We start from the raw sequence: 18,308 nt of genomic DNA on the forward strand, positions 1-18,308 counted from the left end.
CTTCATTGGTTATATTCTGGAAGGTCAAATACCAGATTATTCTGTCCTGGTTCAGAACAGGCAAACAGCCAACTTGAAAGTTCAGAGAAGGCATGTATATTTTGCTCTAGTCCATTTAAGACACATAAATCTGAATTAAAACCAGCCAACCCAAAAACCCCCATATGAATTCCCTACTGCAACCATGGATTAGAATGATTTGTGAGGAATAAAAAAATCAGTTGTATATTTAGTGTTTTTATGGCAATGGTTTGGCTTGGGTCTTTTCTGAACTGGTGTAAGATTTCAAGCGAGAGGAAGATCACAGGGGTGCATCTCATTGCCTGCAGCTGGAGGTGCACTTGCCAGCAGCAGAACCTGTAAGAGGGAAGGAGCAGACATGGGGATACCTTGACTCACTTGGCTGGTGTGTGATGTGATATGGGTATATGGGGTGATGGCACAACACCAGCTGGAAGCCAAATGAAGAATTAATGATCACAGAAAAGTTTGAAGGTACAGAATGTAATTTATTGCCCAAAGTAGCATTTTGGAGTGGGTAATGATCTTTGGCTTCTCTGCCTTCACTGACCCTGCCGAGAACTATTTTACGAACTTGAAGGACGATGAAGGGTAGGTTGTTTACAGAGGCATTACTGGTGCAGAGCTGTTCAGCAGAACCAGGAAGATCACTCTCTGCGTGTGCATTCTGTTCTGGAACGAAAGCATACTTTGTGAAGGAATTCATCTTTAAAGGGCTGTCTGCCTAAGTGCTCGTCTGGAATAACTCTTGTGGAATAATGCAGGTTGCAAAAGCAGTGCCAGCCAGTTCCTCTGGGAACAAAGACAAAGCCTTGGGCACCCAGGATGAGACTTTAGGTACTTTGATAAATGACTTGATATCTCAAATGGGGACCCTGAGAGCAGTCCTGTGGTGTGCTGATGGCGGCTAGGGGCCATGGGTTTTGTTGGTTGGTTTCCCCACTTGGCCAGCACTGATGACACCCGTGAATGCTCTTAACCTCTCACAGGCAGAGGATGGGCAGGTTTTCACATGCACTTTGAAAGAGGCTGGGATGCTGTTCCCACCCGTTCTGCCATGTGAAACCCTCTCACCTACCCAGGCAGTGACCCTGAGGGGCTGTCAGCAACTCCTCCTGCTCACAGGAGCCCTCTGGCACCTCCTTCACATGCAGTCCTGTACCCACTGAGGAGTGCTAAAAAGGATGCTTCCCAAACGCTGCCTCCAAGAAGCCTGCAGAAGTCTTGCAGAAAAAGCAAGAACTCTTGCTAAAAAGCACCTTTCCCATCCATCTAAAATGGCAGATTAAGTCATGTGTATGACTCAGCCTCATTTTCTTGTCCTGTGACTTCAGGCAAGTCACTTCTCTTCCAGCTTTCTGACAGGTTTTGGCCATCTGATAAAAAAAAAAAAAAGCAAGCCTCGTGCCTTGTTTAGGAAAATGTGTGTGTGGCACCCTGGAAAAAAAACAAGGCTGAGCTGCGTTCAACCGAATGCCCCCCAGAGCAACGCCACTCCATGTTTTTCATCACGCCTGTCTTTGCCAGCCTTAAAACGAGGGTGGTACGATATTCCTTAAAGACTGCAAATATGCTAGCTGATAAATTTTAGCAGATAAAGTCACTGAAGGCAATAATTAAACTGTATTCCGGCGGCGGGGGTGAGTAAGGACGCGGGCAGGCCCCATTGCCGTGAGAAGCCTGCGCTCCCCCGTCATGGCGGCCCCCGAGGCAGGCGGCTCGTTTTGGCGGGCGGGCTGCCCCCTCAGCCCGCACGGCCCCGCCCCTCCGCTCCGCCGGGAAAGGCGGCGGGTCTGCTCCCTCAGGAGGAAGACGGGGCGCGGGATCCGCAGCCTGCGCGGCTTGGGGAGCTCGGGTCCGGGTACTGTCACCGCCCGCACGATTCCCGGGGATGAGCTGCGTGTTAACGGCCGTTGTAATTCTGCTGCCTCACCCTTTGGGAAGGGACATATACATCCCTTGAAGAGGCAGCTGGCGAGGAAAAGCCAAATAAACCTGCGTGTTGGTATATGATTAATCATTTATTTTCCTCTGAGTCAATAGATGTGAAAGTCCGCCGTGGTGTGCCTCGGTGCAGGTCAGATCACCTGGGCGCTGCTCCTGCCACATCGGCTGCCAGGGTCTGTCAGTTCAAAAGCAGCTCATCAGGCACAGCGCTGAGTGCTGTGGCGAGGACCCCGTCGCACCCACAGTCTGAGCCCGCTGGAAGAAGGGCAGGTCTCACGTACCACAGAGTCCCAGACTGGTTTGGGTTGGAAGGGACCCTTAAAGCTCATCCAGTTCCAACCCCCTGCCATGGGCAGGGACACCTTCCACTAGGGCAGGTTGCTCCAAGCCCTGTCCAACCTGGCCTTGAACACTGCCAGGGATGGGGCAGCCGCAGCTGCTCTGGGCACCCTGTGCCAGCGCCTCGGCACCCTCACAGGGAAGAATTTATTCCATATATCTAATCTAAATCTTCCCTAATGAACATTCATAATGTATCCTAACAAACAGCTCCCAAGGTGGTAACGGGAGGGTTGCGGCACCCAAGGTGGCACAGAAGTGTTTGTGTTTCCTCACCAAAGTGGACGGATTCTCTGTGTTGTCTCAGACTTTTACCCTTTTATCTGCTTCATTGCAGGCACTGGTGACTGGAATCCTCAGGGTCTTTGATGCACTAACAGACCAACAAGAGGAGGCCCCTCTGCTTGACAGGCAGATTTTGTTCATACCTAAAGATTTTAGTAGGGTGCGGAATAATTCCTCCATTTTCCCTTGTAGCCTGCAGGAAGGCACAGGTCTGGGTCTGCCTCATTTTTCTGCTGTGAGATGCCAGTTGCCTGAGGATGGGGAGCAGGAGAGCGATCCCATCAACTGCTCAGCTGTGTTTGTAGTGCAGGATTATGTGCATTTCAGGAGGATATTTTTAATGGAGAAGGGGATTGTAATACAGTTGCAATGCCTTTTGCATTACTTCTTCCTTCAATATTTGAAGCTAAGAGGTTTTCAAAATCTCAAGTACTTTTTATTTAATGTTTTACTGTAATCAGTTTTCTGAATGATATTAGGCATAATGTGAAGGCATGATTTTCTCATTCCATAATTGTCAGGGTTCTGAAATAGAAATGAAATATATCCTGACACTATCAGAAACACTGATTTTATAGGAATATTTCCATTAAATACTAACAGAAGTGACTCTTATCATATTTTCACTTGAAACCCAAATAAGATCATTCTAAAATTACATTTTCTTTCTCACTTCTCCCAGCGTCTGAATGCACAAGATTCTTGCAAGCAAATTAGTCAGACCTTAAGTATCCATTTAGAAGCTGAAAAAGCTATTTGCAGATATTTAGTATAAATTACCATATCCTCTGTTAGATGTAGCTCATCTTGTAGTTTCATAATAAACCTGTTTTACCTTTCATGGATTTTATTAACAAGGATGAGCAAGCAAACATACACACACATCTGATGGCATAGTTTACAAAGCTTTTGATCAGCCATCGCTAGAACAGTGAAAACAAGCTCATAAGTAAGACAGAAGCAACCTATCCATTTACAAAACCACGAAAATTATAAGGCAGGTTGTAAGATCACATTTCTAAGGAACTACGTTGTATTCATTTTTCTTATATTCATAAAATTAAAGGAAGTAATATTTTGCTTTTGATTTAATCATTGTATCAGTAACTGCCTTTTCTGGTTCTTGGCCTTGCTTATAGAAGTCACATGAGAGGGCGGTGACATGGCCAATTAACCATGAAAAAACATGAAATAAGCTCTCTGTATATGGTTTTGCACAATAAAAGCCTCATATTTTTATATCCCTGTTTTATTCTCTTCATGCAAGCATACAGGTGTTACTTCTATGTCTTCAATAATTATTAAGTATTCTGAACCCCAGCAAGAGCTCAAAAACAAATACAGCTTTATATTCTGTTCTGAAGACACATGGCTAAGGAGTTGTAACCTTCTCAACAGCACTGTTTTGTGGGCTTTCTGTCACATAAAGATGGAGGAGCTTAGAGGTTGCATAGCCTTTCCATTACCCATTCTGTCTGCAACTAGGCTGACTTCTGTCATAAAAATACAAACTTTCTTACCAGAATAAATTCCACAAATGTTAAATGAATTAAAATGTTCCCACATCCAAACTCATCTCTGACCTGAGATGAGAGTAAGATTTCTTTTTCCTAACACCTGTTAAGCCCTTTCTAGTCAAACTGCTTCATCTGAGAGTAATGCAGTGTATTTTATCCTTTTCGTCTGGTCAGTCAGATAACAAAGAGTTGGAAGCAGAATCTGAATTTAAATCCATGTATGATGAACTGAGAAGTTTCTGTAGCTCAAGGACTTCTTAAAAATCCTTTTACAGTTATTAATCCATTTATTGCCACCTCAATACTATATTTGTTTGCATTTCCCAGTAGTGATCAGTACTTTATAGCCTGTTCTTCCACGATGAAGGCCTTGGAGGATCAAGTAGTCCAAGAAGAAGCAGGATACCAGGATGATGAGGTAAATTTATGGTTGATTGACAGATATTAGCAGCAAAGGTTGTTTGAAAATATTTTGATAATGTTATGAAACCCACAGAGACAGGAGGTCCCCAAAGACCATCAGGGAGCTCAGTGCATTTGAAATCTTCTTCAAGTCTAATACCAAGAAAATCTCATTCTCCTGGTCCGGGTACAGCCTTGCTCTTCAAGTACCTTTAACCTTTCAAAAGCTATGCAGAGTTTTTAATGGGATTATCATTATTTCTTTATATTTTACACTTCTATATTAAATGCAAGGGGACTATCAATTAATTTTTTGCTTCCAATGAATGGTCATCAGCCTGAAAAGACTGAGGAACTGTGGCAGAAAAAGATCAAGATGATGATCGTAACACAAGTTCTATTAGCACAGCAGAGGACTGCATGCCTGTGAAGATCCACTTTATGAAGAAGGTGATAGGAAATGTGTAGGCCTTCTTGGCTCACTACGGCTTTGCTTATTTGGGTAGTCCAACAAGCTCTGTATGATTAGGGAAAATCATTGAAATGTTTACAAATTTGAAACAGTCACATAATGAGACAGATGTAATTACAAGAAAGAGCAAAATCTGGTTTTATTTTTTTCTGCTATTTTCTTTTTAGGAATCCTTTTTCCAGGATATTGACCTGCTACAGAAGCATGGAATTGTAAGTATTAGCAATGAACTTACATTGCCCATGTAATGTTATTTTAAGGTTGTTTCCAACAGTGCAAACACATCGATGCAGATGACTGAAATTCCTCCTTGCAATAAATTCTAAATCAGTCATATGAAGGCAATTTTTGCCTTTGGTGATAAGACAGGTTTTCAGAAACTCTCATTCCCATCAGATTCCTAAATAAAGTGGCAAGATATTCAAAGTATTTAGCACCCAGCACTCTTGAAAAACCAACTACTTGCTAATTTATTTGAAAACTGTGTGATAGATTACTTCCTGTTCCTGCCAATCTTTGTAATTACTCCTGCATTTTTGGTGCCTGTGAAATTACACTGTGACAATTGTTGCTATACTATTTTCAGCATGCTGGTGAAGGGGGTAGAGTGGGAGTGAGGAAAATATTAGTAGCTAGAGAAAGAAATGGTTAGTTTTCTTCATTAAATATGAATTCCTAACGTCGTTATCACCATCATAATTATTATTATCACATAAATGTCACCTATTTATTTGAATTACTATTATTAGATGCTTAGCCAGGAGACTGGCTCATAGATGGGAACCCTATTACATTCAGTGTTATAGAAGCAGAATAAAAAGTTGGGTTTGCCCAAAGTAATATAAGATTAAATATATAAACAACTACAGACAGATAGAGATGGGGAGGCCACAGGCACAATGAGACAGCAACAGTCAGTACTGTAATTCTGGGCTTGGCATGCCAGCAGTATAATTGTTGTCAACTTTTTTTTATTGGTAAGTCATTGACAATTTTAAAGAGAGTTCTGAATGAGCATCATGAGGGTGAGAGCCCAAACTATAGGGTGACATAAGAAAAATACACAAATTCTTGTGTTAAAAATGTAACAAGTTGACCAAAGAGGCTGCCCTCAAGAACTGGAAAGGAGCTGTACTAGCCTGTCAGTATTAAATGAGGCATGCTATGCAGAGAATGATACCAAGGTATGGAAGATCTTGAAAACAAAGAATAATGACTTAGGCTGTTCTTCTGCCTTAATAAGGGTTTCCTGCTCCTTTTCATTTTAATTTTTCTTCTTTCCAAATGATTATTTCCACAACCCAGGGGAAGCTTTTGTTCTCATCTCTGCCAGTTAAAATCTTTGTGTGAACATATGACCCACATTGCTTAAATTCATTTGCTTAAAGAAATAGTTTTTGTGAGTTTGATTATTTTTTTTCCCTAGGAGTAGAGAGAGAAATATTTACTAGATCTGAGAGTATGGCCACAAAGACAGCCAGATTAGCACCACCAAGGCTGTGGTGTGATATTCCAAAGCATTTGGTAAGGGGTTCAGGTTATGTGAGCCTTTGCTAAGCCTTTCTGCCCTTGAAAATACTAGTCCTTTTGGCGACTCTGCTTTTGTAACCATACTGTGAACTGGATTTGTGAATCCAAAAAAAAAAAAAAAAAATCACAACAAATAATGTCATTTAGGTTTTGTTATTTGTAAATCCTTGGTCTGCCCTTTTTCACCTCAGAGGCCAGGACTGGCACAGGGCTGCAACATAAGGCAGAGGATCAGGACAAGCAGCTGGTGCAAGGCATGTCAGTGTGTTAAAATGACTGCCCAATGCTTTGCAACATTGAACTCTTGCCTAAGGAGGTGTAGATCTCGGCTGAACTCTGGCTGGTGCACAAGCTGTTGGTGAAAAGGGTATCTGTGCCAGACTAAATAGGAACTTCTACAGCCAGGTCTACCACACGGAGACTTGCAATGCAGAACAGCCTTGAGTCTGACATGATCAGAAAGAGAGATACTGAGGAAATGCAGATGCAGGATAATGTGTTTTAACTTTTGGCCTAGAAAAATTATCTTTGCAGCAGTGGTCTGTTTGTCTTAATAAAAAAACACAGTCCTTATTATACTGCTGATTGTCATATTCTTTTGGGTGGAAGAGTCATTTTTATTCATGACTTATTTTAACTCACCCATCCCTATGAATGTAATAATCAAAAAACATATCACAGCATGAGAAATAAGCTTCCAAATGAACATGACTAATTTCTTGCATAACCCCCCTCTCTTCTTATGTCCTATGCACCCACACTCTCTAGATAAATAGATGATACATCCAGTTCAAAGGGTTTTTTTTTTCCAAAGAAAAATCTTGGCTGAAAATGGTAAATTGAAATGTTATCCCACACCTTTCACATAATTTGTTTTCTTGTGAGTAATCTGTTGTTTGCGTTTAAGTTTTCAGTGATGTCAGAATCATCAAATGAGGTGAGAGGAGGCAAAATGTGTCAGTAGGGCGCTGACTGAAGTGATGCTGTACTCAATTTACGAAGAACTCTATTAGTCCATTGCAGCCCAGTGTCAGTCAGATGTGGAGGATATGTGTGCTTTAAACTGAACGTAATGGGAGTGTGTAGAAACAGCACATCCGTTACTGTCAGCTTCCAGTAATCCTTGTGACTCAGCTCCCAATTAGCCATGATCAGATTATCTGGTTTACAGATTATCTGTGCTAAGGGACCAAGGACAGATTGAGTGTTACTGAGTTTACTAGGTTGGGCTCCATGCTACCTGAAATAATCTGTACTGGTTCTTTACTACCAGCTTGAATCTAGAAAGACTGAAACTGAACAGGGGTAAGTAAATAAAACTTGACCCAGACACCTTTCTCACCATGATCTCTCACACCAGTGTTATTCAAAATTTTCTGTTGTTGGTGTCACAAACTACATAATGAAGAGTTTGTTGTAAATCTGTTTCTTCCTTGGTGAAAATACACATACATATCAATGTATAATAAAATATGTTTCCAAGGTTTACTCTGCCTGCTAGTTGTTAACCGTCCCGAGCACTCACAGAAGGGAACTTTCTTCACAGAATGTAGCAGATATTAAGAAACTGAAGTCAGTTGGGATCTGCACGATCAAAGGAATCCAGATGACCACAAGACGGGCACTGTGCAATGTAAAAGGGCTTTCAGAGGCCAAAGTGGACAAGATTAAAGAAGCTGCAAACAAGCTTATTGTAAGCCATTCATTTTATTGATGGTTTAAATTTATGATGGACTCTCCAAAATGCTGGGCAACATTTCTCTGAAAAGATTTTTCCACCACATCGTCCAGATAAGTTGTGAAAATTATTCTGCTTGTTACTCTAAAGGGATAATACTTTACAATAGACAAATGCTGTTGTGCTTTTCATACCCATGCTGTGTCAATGAGGCTAGGGTGGAGAGAAGATATTTATGTGGGATTATTGCACTTTACCTTCGGGTTAAAGCTAAAATAAGCCTTTCATGTTCTCGTTGGGCTTCCTTAGGAACCAGGCTTCCTGACTGCCTCTGAGTACAGTGAAAAACGGAAGATGGTATTTCATATTACTACTGGCAGCCAGGAATTTGAGTAAGGTTATCTCTACTTAAATCCTTCCTTAATCCAAATTGTTCCAATAATCCTACTTATTGTCTTTAATAAGACACAGGAATATAAATGAATAAATATTCAGCTAGGACATGTAGGTTACCTTGCATTTGGAGCTGTGGCTGGCTCAAAGGTGCTTGCACCCGTAAGCAACAAAACCAACTGCTTTTCTGAAGGGAAACTGGACTTTGTACAGTCACTGTAAATAAACAGGGTTTGCATCTGGAAATCCCAAATGTATCATCATTTTCCACCTAGTCAAAACAATCTGCAGGTCCAGGGTCAAAATTAATTCAAGACCTCCCTTGAGATACTTTTTATGGAATGTTATATTTCCAAAGGTATTTTCTCTCTTCTTTCTAGTAGCAATTTCTACAGATCTTTCTCTTGCACACATAAAGGGAGGCTAATACAGAGATAATTCTGTGCCCTGCAGGAATTAGGGCAGAAATAAATTTCTTAAAGTAGCAAAACTTTCTGGTTTTGACTTTCCTCTTATGATTTGTGGGTCTAACTATATCGTAATCCCCTCCCTTTCTCCAGTAAACTCCTGGGTGGTGGGATTGAAAGTATGGCAATCACCGAAGCCTTTGGAGGTGAGAAACAAGTATTATGGGACAACAAATTGCAACTTAGTTTAGATTTTAAATTAAGATGGATTACTTTTATCAAACTTACCCCATTGTAGTCATAAAGATGAGCACCTGCATGAGTGTAAGAAGAAAGAAACTGCTTCTCTTTTCCCATTATTCCTCTTCATTTGCTTGCAGGCTTTGAGCTGAGTAATCATTAGACTTGGGGCATGCTGATTCAGTAAACCACAACATTATTAATGCTGTTAGTAATGTGTCATACAGAAAAGATTTCTCTGATGCAATCTGTGTTCCTTTCCAGTAACAAAACTGCCACAGAAGGTATTTTATTTATGCACACTTAAAATACATTACATTTCAAGTAAGATTTTGAAATTACAGTTAAACTACTATTACAGTAAATTTGACCAGTTAGCGGCAAACACTTCAAAACCAATAAGAGTTTATAAAACACAGTACTCTTCCTCTTAGAAAAGAAAAACTGGAGACTTAACATGATTGGATATGAGATTAAATGCTCCATCCTTGGCAATATTCAAGGCCAGGTTGGACAGAGCCTTGGGTGACATGGTCTAGGGTGAGGTGTCCCTGCATGTGGGAGGAGGACTGGAATTAGATGATCTCAAGGTCCTTTCCAACCCAAACCATTCTGTGATTCTATGATCATTTTACCGAAAATGAAACTAGGCCAGGTCAGTGGAATCAGCCATTCCTTCACCCCTCCCTCAGTTAATGATTTTCCATAGGTGCCACATGGTTTTAACTTCTACACAAGAAAGAATAAATGACGTTAGCAGTCAAGCATGATCAAATTAAAGTAGTTCAGATTTTGCTTTTAATGTTACACACTTCTGCACAGAACATGATTTATAAATTGGGGTTAAATGATTGTAAAAGGTAGGGATAGAGGTGAATTTTGTAAATAAGAGTGTTTCTAACTGCAGTAACTCCTGAAAAAGAAACCCTGACTTTTTTATTTTCCTTTTCCTTTTTTTTTCTTTTTGTTTCAACAGAGTTCCGGACAGGCAAAACCCAACTATCTCACACCCTTTGTGGTAGGTGCAATTCCTTAAAAAAGAGCGCTGTTTCTGTTCAGTGAATCCATTCTTTACAACTACATCAGAATTAAACACATAGAGACAAGTTGGAATCCTTTATCTCTAGAAATACTGTGAAACAGACCCTGGTGACTCTGACAAGCATTAATTGTGTTTGGGTAGAGAACTCATAGAAATGATTACTTTTTAATACTGCTCACATCAACATAAGTTTTGCTATAAGGAGAGAGAAACTAACAGAATGTCCTATAGAAGCCAGTGAAGCAGGCCATCTGGAAAAAATGCACAAATAAGGGTTACAGGTGGACAGGGCCATTGCTCAGAAAAGGGCAAAGGCAAGACTCTCTCAGCAAATCTTCATTTTCTGGTTTCAAGAGGTTTTGCTGAATGTGACATTCTGAAAGGGCACTGAAGGGATACTTCTCGTGACAGGAGCTGGATAATCAAAATCTCTGGTAGTCACCATATTCAGGCAGTGCCAGATACAGCAGGACTCTGATTTCCAGCAATAGCTCTCAAGCTGTAAATAGTAGTAAATAGAATTATTAATGCCTCTGGAATACAGTTATCAGACAATGGGTAGGCAAACACTCCTTTAAATGAACCCTATATTATACAGGAAATTATGGCACCTTCTGGAAAAATAAGGCCTCTTCTGTTGAGTACAGTCTAATGGTCAGTAGAATCATACCCTTTTGATTGATTACAGCAATCATACCTTAATGAATGATTACAACTGAATCAAGTATTTTAGCTTATTCACTCCAAAGAGACTAAACTCACAACTGGGAACTATTAGTGTATCAGGAAAAGTTCAAATCCAAATAATTTTTGATCATATGAGTTACAGCTGGGGAAAAAAATCCTACTAAATCATTAATTTGGGCAGAGGATTAAGAGGATGCTTTGAGCGTAAGAACTTACTAATAATATCCTTACCTATTTTCAATATAAAATACACAGATTTAGTGATGGTAAAACACAATTTTGACACCATTATGTCTTATCTGATCTTCATTTGAGAAAAAGGGCTTGAGTTTCTTCTCAAGATTGCAGTTAAGACTTGAGATACTCCTGACTTCCAGGCTGATCACCAGGCTGGTGATACGGATAAGCAGTTGTATTTTATTATAAAATAATAATAGAGGGAGTAAGAAAATATTTTTCCTGCTTTTTCCTTTTTATCTTGTATGAATTCACTGTAGTGACAGCTCAGCTTCCAGGACCAAATGGCTACACAGGTGGAAAGATTATCTTCATTGATACAGAAAACACTTTGTATCTTTTGGACTATTAAAGCTACAGGTAGGATGAACTGGAAAGACAGTTTGTTTTGTTATAAGCAAGTAGGAGGCTCCAGATAGCTTCAAACATGTAAAACATTATGGCTGACAGGAGAGAGCCTGGAGAGCACAGTGTGTAGAGACCCACAAGGCAGTGGCTTTTGTCTCAATGGAATCTGACCTGGAAAACTTGGTTAGGATACAGATTTTATTTTAAGTGGGAGGTTTTTTTTGAGATCTAATATGCCTTCTACAGGTGATAGAAGCTTTTTTATATACTTCAAGAGAAATTCATCTAAGTACTAAACGCTATTTTTAACACTTCATATCTGTGGTAGACTGCATATAAATAGGTTTTGCTCACAGCTAAATTCCTAGAGCACAGATATCCATATGTCACACCCCCCCTCAAACCCTGAACACAAAACAATTATCATCATGAGACCTAAGCTATCTTTAGGGTATGTGGAACAGTGTGAAGAGAAAAAGTCAGTCTTCTCATGGATCAAAATAAATACTCTTTTTTTTCTTTTCCCCCATAGTTCTATTTTGGAACAGAGTTTTATTATTTTCAGAGCATGGTTTGTACAAAGAGAAATCCTTAACTTTGAATAACACCAGCAGACCAGACCGTCTCCGTGACATTGCTGATCGCTTCAGTCTTGACCATGATGCAGTACTGGACAACGTGTTGTACGCACGTGCATACACTAGTAAGACCATTCCTGCAACTGGCATCAGAGCTGTTTTTTCTTTAAGGCCCCTGTTTTAATACTTCTCAGTTTATCAACTAAAGCTCCCCACTGAGGATCATAAAGAGTGTTTTTCTGCCAACAAAAGTTGTAAGCTTGCTTCCATTTTCTGTTTCTGGTGTTGTAAACTGGGTCCTACAAGGATGCCGGACAGGGACTCTTCATCAGGGACTGTAGTAATAGGACAATGGGCCATGGGTTTAAACTTAAACATGGGAAGTTCAGGTTAGATATAAGGAAGAAGTTCTTTACTGTGAGGGTGGTGAGGCACTGGAATAGGCTGCCCAAAGAAGTGGTAAATGCTCTCTTCCTGGCAGCATTCAAGGCCAGGCTGGACGGAGCCTTTGAGTAACATGGTCAAGTGGAAGGTGTCTCTGCCTCTTGCAGGGGGGTTGGAACTAGATGATCCTAAGGTTCTTTCCAACCCAAACCATTCTGTGATTCTATTCCAGCTCAGCAGCACTACATAAAGTTTTGCAGTTTGCCACAAGAAGGAGTGAACTCTGCTGGTTGCACAAGTGGCAGTGTAGGGTATTAGTAAGAGAAGCACCAACCAATGTAACCATAATTGCCTGGATGCAAGCTAATTCTATAAATGCTGTTGAGAAATTCTCTATGGTCTTGTGAATGGGACTTTACAGGAACAGATCCAGCACACTCTGTCACAAGATACTGCCTTAAAACTTCAAGGAAGTTTTAAATGGGACTTTGAAGTACAATATGAATATGAAGAATATGATTAATACTATTTCTGTGTGTCATTGAACTCAACATTAGATTCAAATATTTATACTGCTTTTCAGTTCTTAACAAAAATACGATGTCTTCATGCACAGTTTTCTTGTGAAGCTTTTCACAAGGAAGTTTTGTTAGAAACTGGCACCTGCAGAAGCACAGGCACTGTTGGATATTGTAGAGGCAGCTTGGTTTTGGGTGCTGGATTTAACACTGTTGGCAGTGAAAATACAAACAGTGCAGACATTTAAAGTGGAATCTTAAAATTCAGGCTTTTGTGTCTTCAGAGCTTTTTTGGCCCTAATTTCACTTGGCAACTGTACTTCCCACCAGGTGAACATCAGATGGAATTGCTTGACTATGTAGCAGCCAAGTTCCATGAGGAAGCTGATATTTTCAAGCTATTGGTACAAGACTAATTTTATTATCATTATTACTGCTTTTAGTATAGGTTCTGTTATTTTCTTTCACTATATTTACTTACTAAGTGTAATTACAATGCAGATCATTGACTCCATAATGGCACTTTTCCGTGTGGATTTCAGTGGTCGTGGGGAGTTGGCTGAACGACAACAGAAACTCGCTCAGATGCTGTCAAGGCTCCAAAAAATATCAGAAGGTGAGAGAAACATGGCAAAATTCAGAAAACATGCACTGGAGTTACTGCAACAGTAGTTGTTAGTAGCACAACCACCTCATAGTCCAAGTGTATTATTGATCAGGCATTGGTATTTCTTCACTTTACACCTCTGTCAGTTACCAAAAAGAACATATTAATAGTGCAGCATTTCAAGATGACAGATTAAGGAATCTTTAGAACCATTCAACATTTAGAGTTTTTCTGGAAATATGGTTAAGACAAGTCTTAAATGAGAGAACAGGTTGCAGAACTGGAGAAATACCCACCATGAGAAACCATGCTCCCCAAATCTCAACAGTCTAAGTACACAAGCAACATGAGGAATACACAAAAGAATGAAGGCTCAGAGCCACAAAAAACCCGTACCCATTGCCACCTTCCAAGTACTTTGAAATGCTCTTGAGGGATGAAAACAGTATGAATAGTGTTCCTCCTCTTTAGAATGTCTCAGGAAAGTTGAAGAGGAATGAGTAAATGACTTTTTTTCATGCAGTAAATTAAAAAAAAAAACCCAGCAAACCAACAAAGGGAGGGAGAGGGGGCTGTGGGCAGGGAGCCAGCAGAGAAGATGGGAACTGAGAAAGACTTGTTCAGTGCAGCTCTGAAAAGTGCTCATTTTTGGCATAAGTATTACAGCTGACATCACACAGCAGCAAATTTAGGCTGTATCCTGATTAACTCCAACCATCAGACATAAAGAATATTTGGTTCTCTTGCACTTGAAATCTGAAGTGCTTCAGCAGCAGCCTGGCTTTTCCCATGGGTGGGAGAATACTTTGGAATTAGAATTGGATTTGGTCGACCCTCTTTGTGTTGTTTTCTATTGCAGAATATAATGTGGCAGTGTTTGTGACCAACCAGATGACTGCTGATCCGGGAGCAACGATGACGTAAGATGCTTCTCTCTCTTTACCAAAACTTCCTGTCCTCTGTATTACATAACAGAAACGAGAGCTGAGATTGTATGGAGCAAGAGGCACCAAAATGAAGGTTCAGACTGGTCACTGGTCCCTTTAATACAATGAATCATTCATGGATGACAACTACAGGTTTCTCTCAGTCTTCGTTATGAGATTTTTTATGTTTATCTGCTGCCCGGCATGATGGCTTCTTTCGTTGTGACTTGAACAAAGAGAACAAGCCATATAAAGTACTGAAAAGGCACTCCATATTCTTTTGGAGCAATTATATATGGAGTTTAAGATGTGTATTTCTTGAGCCTCTTGAATTTAATGAGAGAAAAATTATGCCAGCATTGAACATTTGAACATCCTATCTTGAGGCAAGTATGTTAAAGTCCTTTTTTGATGTATTTACCTGATTATTTACTACTTAGTTCAACATGCCTTGTCTGTCAGTTAATCACAGTATTAACCTATGGAGTTTTCACAATTTTCTTGCTGATTTAGCTTTCAGGCAGACCCAAAAAAGCCCATTGGGGGCCATATCCTTGCTCACGCTTCGACCACCAGGATTAGCTTGAGAAAAGGGAGAGGGGAGCTACGTATTGCAAAGATATACGACAGGTAAATCACCCTTCCTTCACAGGAAGGAAGTTGTGTTATGAGCAACTGCAAGGTGACAAAGTTCATGGGACTGAAACTTTATGGTTTGACAGAGATTTAGGGTTTCAAACTAACCATGTTTCTGGATGGTAAATTGAGAAAAAATCTGACAGGACAAAGTAATTGACAGACTTACAGTTGTCTTGTATATTGCATGCATTAAACTATATAATTTTTCATCATAAATCCTACTAGATGCTTATCTCTTAAAGAAGACCATCAAATAGTTTGGCAACTCTAGTGGTCCCTTGGCAGGAAAATTGTCAAATTTAAAAATTGTTAAAAGATGTTAAATTCCTAAGTTTTGCTGACTCCATTAGTATCACTTTACGTGGTAAACTGTGGCAGGCATAAGTCACTAAAAATCACACCAGAACTACACAGACAGAGCAGTGTTTCTGGTCAGGAACTAAGAAACTGAAATGAGAGTTTGCACAGAGAAAACCTTCCCTTGTCCTGCACCTTCTCCATTTCATAGAATCACAGAATCATAGAATTTCCCTCCATTGTATTGGATTTCACATTTGCTGATCTTGGTAATATTCATCACATTCTACAGCTTACATGCAGGCATAAAGGCAATGTATATGTAACCAAACTGGAATACTGCAACGTTCTGGGGACCATTTCACAACGGCATTTAGCATGGGGAAACCCACACCTTTGTTGTTTCCTTTTTTCCCAGCCCTGAGATGCCTGAAAATGAAGCCACGTTTGCAATAACTGCTGGAGGGATTGGGGATGCCAAAGAATAGGCACAAAAATGTCAATGTACAGCTGAAAACAACATGGATAACTGGGATGAAGATCTGTGTGAGGTCACCAACTGCCTGGCTGCATTTTGAGAACCAATTGAGGTCTTTTGGGAGAACACTGGGATGAATTTTGTACAGTTCAGTTTTATTGATCCTAATAAGATTTGGTTCAGTTCGGGTCTTTGTTTTACAACTGAACTCAGCAGACAAAGATTTAAGAAATAAGCTTGTGAATTGTTCAAAGAAGCCTTTTCTTACATTTTGTAAGCTGTGCCTTCAAATTGAATTAAAATACACTTTTTTAGTTTCTTTCAAAGAAAATGGTTGTGTGGTAAAATTTAATAGTGTGAAATAGAACAGAATTGGAATAAACTCAGTTATAAAACTGATATAAATAGATGAAAAAAGCAGTGGCAGTAGCAACAGCCCAAGAACTTGGTGGACCCTCACGTATGATACAAGAACATGTTGCTTCAAAAATATGTTTTCAGGCATTTTTATCTTGACTAGATAATTTTGTATTTTTATTTAGCATTCTCTGCTTTTCAGAAAGAATGTTTTCAAACTGTTCATCTTCAAGTTAAAAATAAAGATTACGAACCGCACTCTGCTTCTGTTTGGGTGCTTTAAATCAAACCCTGCTCTCAATAATCTCACTGATCTTTCACAATGCAATCCCACATTTTAACACCTTTTGTCTGGTTCTCTAAAGAAACAACCTTTATAGAATTTTTCCTGGTCAGTCTCCTAATATAAGTAAGAATATTAACATTATTAAATAATATTATTAAAAAGCAGATGAAAGCAAAACCAGTGGCTAGATAGGGCGGATAGGCTGATACCAATACTTACACTGCTAATGCATATAAGAGGACATGAAGTAAAAAGGCAGTGATGACCAGAAATTCATGCAAGAAAAGCCTGACACTGTGACAGACCCAGAATTTGCCTTCTTCAAGTGGTTTCCTAACAGATCTCTGTTATTTTTCCTGAGGTAAAGCACTATTTTTAACAGTGGAGAGGAGTCTAGAAAGAGAGGCAGGGAGGTCAGCTGATCTCTGAAGCTGGATGGAAGGGATCAGCCATTGTCAGTCCAGTTCTCTGTGCCAGTCCTTCCCATACCAGGCATTTGTATGTAACGGCCACATACTGAGTGCTGGTGAGAGCATATGGTGTCACTTGACTCCCACCCACCCACTTAAAAGGCCCAAGTTTCTTCCAACATTTTATTTCGAGCACCAAGACTGCTTTTCGCTTTCCTACATATGCCATACGTACACGCACACAGTAAGTACAACCAGAACAGTAAACAGCTTGTGTTCTCATTCCAGGCCAAGTTATTTGTTTCAAGTGTGTGAAAGTGAAGGGGACACACTTTCCCTTCTGCCAACCGGCCTGACTTGTGATCATGTGACAGCCCAGACAGCTCTGCTGATGGGGCAGTGGCAGTTTGGGCCTAGGTTTGGTTAGGCTGGTGAACACAGACCCCCCACCAGACATGGCTTCTTGTGCAGGGACAGATCGGTTGGCTACTTGTCCGTAGGTACCAAAAGCCTGAGCACAGCACAAAAGACCTTGCAACCTATGCCACGCAGTTGCCTCGTGGCTTATTTTATCTTACAGATAGGAGTGTCTGGTTGATCTAGCCAGTCAGACTAGCAGCCCATAAACACAGCGTCAATGCCATGCCCGGTGTCCTTCGAGTACTTAAATAATTTCTATGACCGCCTGCAATTAACACCACAGTGGTCAAAGAGGGGAATTTGTTTATGTTCCAGAGAGGCTGCTGTGATCCTCATGCAGCTCCGGAGGGGGTCCATGACCCAAGGCTGCTGCCACGACACTTCCTCCCGGTCTCTTTGCACTTGGGTGAAAGCAGACATCACGGCTGCTGTCTCCCCTGTTCCTGCTCCAGATACCCTTCGTACTCTGCCAGGGATAAAAACAGAGGGAAGCATTACCGCATCGGCCCCGGCAGCCCCCCACTCCCGTTATTGTCTCCTCAACCCCGCTGCCATCTTCCGGGGGGGGGGCGAACGACCGCCTAGGCAAAAAGCCGTATTCTCCAAACCCGACTACGCTGCAGAATTAACGTAATAGGCCGACCCCCTGCCAACCCTTCCTGCACAATCCGCGGGAGAATTTTACGCAAAACGCACGGCCTCTTCCTGCCCTACGCCGGTCTGAGTTACGCAACTCGCGTACGCCCGGTACTTACGTAACGTACGCCTCAGCCTAGCTTTTAATTACGGTGCAGAAGGGGTTACGGCATTGATTCTTTACGTAGCAGACTTTGAGGAATAGGGAGAGCGTTACTCATCTCCCT

The 18,308-nt window shown here is 40.8% G+C and overlaps 1 protein-coding gene across 5 annotated transcripts; it reads left to right on the forward strand.

The window, feature by feature from the left end:
* The first annotated feature begins 2,642 nt into the window (after nucleotides 1-2,642).
* Nucleotides 2,643-16,580, forward strand: DMC1 (DNA meiotic recombinase 1). Of its 5 annotated transcripts, XM_065678273.1 has the most exons (14): nucleotides 2,643-2,752; nucleotides 4,437-4,527; nucleotides 5,151-5,195; nucleotides 8,060-8,206; nucleotides 8,501-8,583; nucleotides 9,145-9,197; nucleotides 10,208-10,249; nucleotides 11,458-11,530; nucleotides 12,157-12,248; nucleotides 13,356-13,429; nucleotides 13,527-13,641; nucleotides 14,492-14,552; nucleotides 15,072-15,188; nucleotides 15,913-16,580. In XM_065678273.1, exons 2-14 carry the CDS (start codon nucleotides 4,471-4,473, stop codon nucleotides 15,980-15,982), a joined length of 1,029 nt encoding a protein of 342 aa, XP_065534345.1. In that variant the 5' UTR covers nucleotides 2,643-2,752; nucleotides 4,437-4,470; the 3' UTR covers nucleotides 15,983-16,580. The 5 variants fall into 5 exon arrangements, with proteins under 5 accessions (XP_065534345.1, XP_065534335.1, XP_065534355.1 ...); XM_065678263.1 differs by lacking the exon at nucleotides 11,458-11,530 and having other exon boundaries at nucleotides 12,078-12,248; XM_065678283.1 differs by lacking the exon at nucleotides 11,458-11,530 and having other exon boundaries at nucleotides 12,111-12,248.
* Nucleotides 16,581-18,308: the final 1,728 nt, after the last annotated feature.

This window comes from Lathamus discolor, chromosome 1, assembly GCF_037157495.1.
Source record: "Lathamus discolor isolate bLatDis1 chromosome 1, bLatDis1.hap1, whole genome shotgun sequence".
In the NCBI taxonomy this organism is placed as follows: Eukaryota; Metazoa; Chordata; class Aves; order Psittaciformes; family Psittacidae; genus Lathamus; species Lathamus discolor.